The 5,845-nt window shown below is 45.8% G+C and overlaps 1 protein-coding gene across 1 annotated transcript in view; it reads right to left on the bottom strand.

Moving 5' to 3' along the window:
• LOC104494583 (sickle tail protein homolog) overlaps window positions 1-3,405 on the bottom strand; it is a gene marked incomplete at its 5' end in the record, with an annotated part of 3,656 nt that extends 251 nt beyond the window's left edge. Inside the window, 3 exons of the mRNA XM_010137444.1 lie at window positions 36-367; window positions 1,110-1,232; window positions 1,717-3,405. Coding sequence (XP_010135746.1) covers window positions 36-367; window positions 1,110-1,232; window positions 1,717-3,405 — 2,144 coding nt within the window. The remainder of the gene's footprint in view (window positions 1-35; window positions 368-1,109; window positions 1,233-1,716) is intronic.
• Between the last annotated feature and the right edge of the window lie 2,440 nt (window positions 3,406-5,845).

Here is a 5,845-nt window from a genome sequence, read left to right as displayed (position 1 = left end):
GGGTAGAGGAGGTGGGGGAGGTAGAGTAGGATGGAGGGGGTGCCCGGCCGTTTTGAGTCTGTAGTGAGAATGAGAGGTGGTGACCTTTCCCTGGGTAAGTGGGGCTCTGAAACTTGGAGGAGCCGTTAGAGACAGAGGGGATGAGGGAGGTAGAGTAAGTTATGCGACCTGTCTGAGGACCGAGAAGATTAGAGGAAGGAATGGAGGTTTTAGTAGGTGGATTAAGAGGGTTAGAGCTGTCACCGCTAGAAGCAGGTGCTGAGCTGCTTTTCCCTGAAGTGGGAGAAAAGGCTGGGATCTTAGAAGCAGGCAGGGTAGGGGAAGTAGCCTTATAGTCCCCACCAGCTTTCTTAGCACTTCCATTAGCCTGCAAATGAAGATGGCAGGAGACAGTTTGTCAGAAAGCCAGTAACATGATAAACCAACAGGACCTGGGAAAATAGCCCTACAGAGAATAAGAACTAATAGTTTGAGGCCTGAGCTAAGTCTTGCAACAATGGACTGGACCTGGTAGAGACCCCAGAGTAACCAAACAAAGAGTGCATAGAGAGAAAGAGCCAACAAAGCTTTTGTGAGAAGGCGCGGTTTATGGGTTACAGACCTGTCACTACAGTGGCCATGCTTCTGGGTTATTAACGTGTGAATAGATGTGTCAGGCTGGAGAGTTAATGTGCATCTACTGCCATCTATCACACGGACAGGTTAGTGTCCAAGGCTTCCTGGAAAGACTCTAGGAACAGAAACATTCCCAGCTCTCCTAAGGAACTGCTACATTTACCAAGGGGAAAGTAAACAGGTAGTTGACATCTTAAAACTACAGCTGAATACCTCAGTTAAAAAAAAACACCAAACCAAAACCAAACAAAAACACCAGACAAACAAAACCCCCCAAAAAAGCAGCAGGTGTTTTATTGCAGACATGCATGCACAAGCATGGTGAAAAGATCAGTAGATATTATCATGCCCCCAGGATCCAGGACGTCCGGTTAGACCTCACTTGAAAGTCAGGCATCCGTTATTTGGTGTAATCTCAATCAGTTAATCAGAGTTTTTAAATAAACAAACAACATGAAATGTCCATCCAAACAGTGGGTTTAGGGTAAAACTACCTGTCTGTATTGGCGCGGATCCTGCAGCTTGTGCTGTTTGCCTGCTTTCTCCACGCTTCCTTGTCTAGTTTTTGAAGACATGGGGACTGGCATCCGGCTTGTCTGCGAGGCAGTGCTGGAGCCCTGTGGAAACGAGTGGAGGGGCAGGGAGGGGAGACAAGGAGAAGGTGCCATCAGTCCCGCTGTGCTTGAAGCGGAGACTGCACACCATGCGCCAAAAAAAAAAAAAAAAAGCTACAGTACTACATGCAGGGAAAGTTCAGGCGCTTCACACTGCAGGTGTTAATTTCCAGAATCAAATGGAGAAAACTGCTCAGCTACTGATCAGTCTGGATTTCATGTCAGTGACACTTGTCATTTCACACAGCAGATTATTCAACCCAGCTCCCCTGCATTTGCCCATCACCAATCAGCAGCAAAGATTTAGAAAAAACAAAAAAACAAACAAACACCAACCCCAATGGTCTATTAGCTGTTAGACACCTTGTGGGGAGCCCAAACAAGCCACCTGAAAGGAAGCAAACAAATCACAAGACTCTCTTGTTTAATGGTGATTATTGCAGATTTTAGAAAGCAGCTGGAGGTTTGATGTGTCAGACTAAGGTACCTTACGTGAAGTGGTTGGGATTGACGGAGGGGGCTCTATGCCAGCAAGGCTCTCATCCAGCACTACAAGCTGTTGGGGTGGGGTCTCTGGTACTATCTGGGCAGAGAAGGGGACAGTGCTTCCCTCAGAGCTGTATGTGTTTTCAGGGATAGATTTTGGGCTCATTTCACTGATGGTGTTTTCCAGCTGCTTTATAGTCTGCTCAAGGCTGTCTAGCGTTCGGTATGTACTCTGTCGAATTTCATCAGTCCTAGACAGGGACACTGCAGCTCCAGGGGGTTCCTCTTGTGTCTCAGAAGGGCTTTTGTTGCTGTCCTCAGGCAGAGACCTGGTGATTTCAAACCTCTTTGCTTCCTTATGCTGTTTCAGGGTCCCATCTTCTTCCTCTTCTTCATACACCACAACCTGCAAGGTCTTCTTCCCAGTCTTGGTTCCTGTCCGTATCGCCTGTGTCAGAGCAGCCAGCTGCTTTTTAGGAAATTTGAACTTAAATTTTTTCTTAGAATCCTGCCTGCTTCCAAACTGATCAGTAGAGTCCAAGTTTGCTTCTGTATTTAGCCCATAGATCTGACGGTATTTGTTAAAATTTGTCTTTGTGCTTTCCTCCTTGGCATGAGGTCTGGTTTCTACAGGGTCAGAGGAAGACTGAAGGTTAAATATGTACTGCTTGTTCAGACCATGAGCTGCTGAATACTCTGTGATCGCTTTTCTGTCATTAACTTCAGGTGGGTCTTCCTTCTGGCTCTCGGAGATTCCATGTGCTTCATTTTCTTCCTCCTCCTCTTCCTCTTCTATCTTTTCATCTGTCATCATTTTCTCCAACTCCTCATCACACTCCTCAAAAATTGTAGAAAGCCGCTTATACGCTGACCTAATATCCATTGGTTCATCAAAAATGATGATGACAGGTTTTTTGTCCAGACACACCACTGGCTGTTCGCTGTCTGTGTTTTCTGGGATACCCTTCTCCGACACCCCATCCTTCCTTGCATCGATGTTCACTGTTTGCACATCTCCACCTTTCCGGCTGACTATATCATGAACTTCCCCACTCGAGAGGACCTGGACAGCTGTTTTAGTAATCATGAAGGCAATGTTTTCTGTGGGTGACTTGTCTACACTTGGCGAGCTAGCTGGAGAGTCTGGCTCTTCAATGCTGTCCACACTGCTACTTCCGGACACTTTGGATCTTGGCAGAACCTGATCATAGTGGACTGCAGAAGCTTCTTGCTCCTGCAAGGAAGGTTGAGGCCCCATAGCCTCCTGCGTGTGCCTTACGAGAGGGGCAACGCTGCTGATGGGGATGTGTTTCCCCGTGCTCTGCAAGGCTTCACCCTGCGGCAGGCCCTGGTGAGCATCTCGTGAGAGTCTGTAGTCTGGATTTTGTTTTCCAGTTTCACTGGCTGAAAAATGGGTTCCTAAAATATCTTGAGCCCCTCTTCGTTTATCATCCTCTGGCAAACTGACACCAGACAGGTTTGTGCTCATATTCTGAAGGTTTTTCTTAGAATAGTCTCTACCGTCTGCAAACAAACCCTTGCTAAATGTAGGACTGTCATTCTTTGAAAAGCCACTTTTACTGTCAGCTGTGCTGGATGAATCAGAACCCAATTCTTCTTCAGTTTTCCCTTCCCTCTTCTCTTTAGTGTTGTCACTATCTGTGGGAGATCCTGTTGTAGCCCCATACACCTAAGGGGGAAAGTTGTATTACTTAGTTATTCCGGGCTGTTAGCTTTACAGGACTTTTTTTTTTTTTTTTTTTTTCCCCACAAATTAGTCATCATATTCTCAGGGGAAGTGCAGACCTTGTGAACTCACCACTCTGTTTACTGCTGCAGAGGCATGTCTGAAGTTGTCATCTGATTCCTGCCTGTCTTCGGGGCAAAATTCCAAATTCTGGCAGAACAGTGCATGATGTTACCGCTCTGTGCTATGCATGTGGCCAGCATGGGTTCTCACCTAGGGCTCCTATTTTAACAAGGCCTCCAGAAAGCTCACTAATTACCTTATTTCCAACACATTATTACCTTGACCTGTTCTCTTTCCAGCTAAAATTATTCCCTAGTTTGTATAAGATTGAAAAGTTTCACAGTATCTGATTAAATTCTACTGCGTCACATGAAAGGGAGCCTGGCGTGGAAGGGCTGACAGCAGGGCGCTATGGCTTGCTAGCTCACCAGAGAGCCAAATGTGAGAGTCTGGCTAGCTTTGAAAGGAGGTTTTGTACTGGTAAGAGCTGATTTTCAAATTAGACCATTTTGCTGCTTCACCTGAGCAGCACTGCTCGATCGCTGTTACTATGATCACGGCCTGAGCCTTTCTAAATCCTTGCTGTAGCTTAAAAGTACTCCCTCAAAATTACCACCAGCACCCTGCAGGGTCCATGGAAGTGCAGAATGAGACACTGAGCTACATTTATTTACAGAAGCAACTCCAAATGTCACACAGAGAGGTCATCCACCAGCTCAAAAGTAGAATATTCGCAGGAAAGCAAATTAAAGGGGGCTTCGTTTTCAAATGAGGACCCCTGGAGATGCTGTTTTGTAATACCAGGCTTTTCTTTAGGGCTTGGTTTGTTAAGTGCTAGTGACAGCTTAGGATAAACAGTAATCATCAGGGTGAGGAATGACCTGAAGCGACATCATGCCTATGAACGAGCAAGAGAGAGATCTATAGTCAAAAGATGGCTCGCCAAGAAGGAAATGAATCTGGCCTCAAGTGCCTGAGGGCAGTGAGCCAGAAGCGTTACTGCTGACGTTGCTTGAGTCTAGGAGCTGACTCCAAACACATCAGAAGGACAGATGATACTTATATAAGCATCAAGACATGCAGAAGATGAGTCTGGAGAGTCGCTCTCCCAGCTGAGGAGAAGGAGAGATGGTACAGAAAGCCACAGGTTGCCTAATGCATGCACTCACCATGCATGCAGAGGTTCGCAAGATACAGTTTCTACACCTCGTGATATTTTCTTATATACTGGCTGGGGATTATACACAGAAAAACTATTCACACACAATCAAAACACAGGAGCGAGAAAGTCAATGTCAGACCGGAGTCACAGTTCATCTCTACAAAGGCTTATTAGTGGTAACAAGGCTGTGCAGCTGCTCCACAGCTACCTTGATATCCCTCTTATCTCTAAATAAAGATGAGCTCTCACAGAAACCCACCACAGCCAGTGAGGCATCAGTGGGCAAGCTGACACTGTCCGCACTTTGTGCTGACAGCTAACATCAGAACAAAACTCCAGGGCTTGTGATCACCTCAGGCCCAGACTTGCTAAGTGGTAAGCACCTCCCAGTCTTGTCAGAGCTGCCAGAATTAGGCCAGATCACTTAATGGCTCTTGTTGCCTGCGGATATGCTGACTCAGTGACAACGCTCCCACTTCTCAGTATTTTTTTTTTTAGCAAGTTCAGTTTCTTTTTCCAAGCATCTGTGCGATGTCTTGTGGTACAATATATCTCATTTTAGAAAGTACTGCCCTTTACTAAAAAATAAGACCACAACAAAATGCATTTCCTCTATTTTATCATGACCATAAGGTTCCATATTTAAAGCCAATAAACGCTCTGTCATGCCAGATCTCAGTAACCTTAACTTCCTGGACTTTATGTTATTCCAATAAATAACAGTTTATGGCAATTATTTGGCAGCACCCTTCACAGAAACATTTGTGCTACAGGATGTGCAGTGTCTTGAGTGGTGGCCCAGGTTTTCATGTAACAATATGATCTTCTCATTCTGACACCAGTAGTAACGAGAACAAGTAGAGATACACCCACACTTCTTTTTTCCTTTTTCTGTGTTACACTGTCATACACTCCTCAACAAAGAAACGTTTCCCTTTTACTCATACCCATAAACTTTCTCACACCCTCACCCAGCCAGGTGTTTGCAGCTTTAGACCAGAACTGCTGTTTGGCAGCTCCAAGCCAAGTCCTTGTGCGCGGTGACCTTCAGGGGAGGAGGGTCATAGGGATCTTGATGCTAAGGACGTATCAGACACCACCATCTAGGTGTCACCTTGTGCTTTACAGCTGCAGTGCCTATGCAGATGCAGCTCACTGTAGTGAGGGCAGTTGGGTTCTTCTCTGCCTTGGGGACCGCGCAAAATAAATATTTTCTCT

The sequence above is a fragment of the Buceros rhinoceros genome, unplaced genomic scaffold (genome assembly GCF_000710305.1).
Source record: "Buceros rhinoceros silvestris isolate BGI_N320 unplaced genomic scaffold, ASM71030v1 scaffold816, whole genome shotgun sequence".
Lineage (NCBI taxonomy): Eukaryota > Metazoa > Chordata > Aves > Bucerotiformes > Bucerotidae > Buceros > Buceros rhinoceros.
The sequence above is the reverse complement of the archived record's forward strand: the minus strand, read 5'-3'. Positions and strand labels throughout refer to the sequence as shown.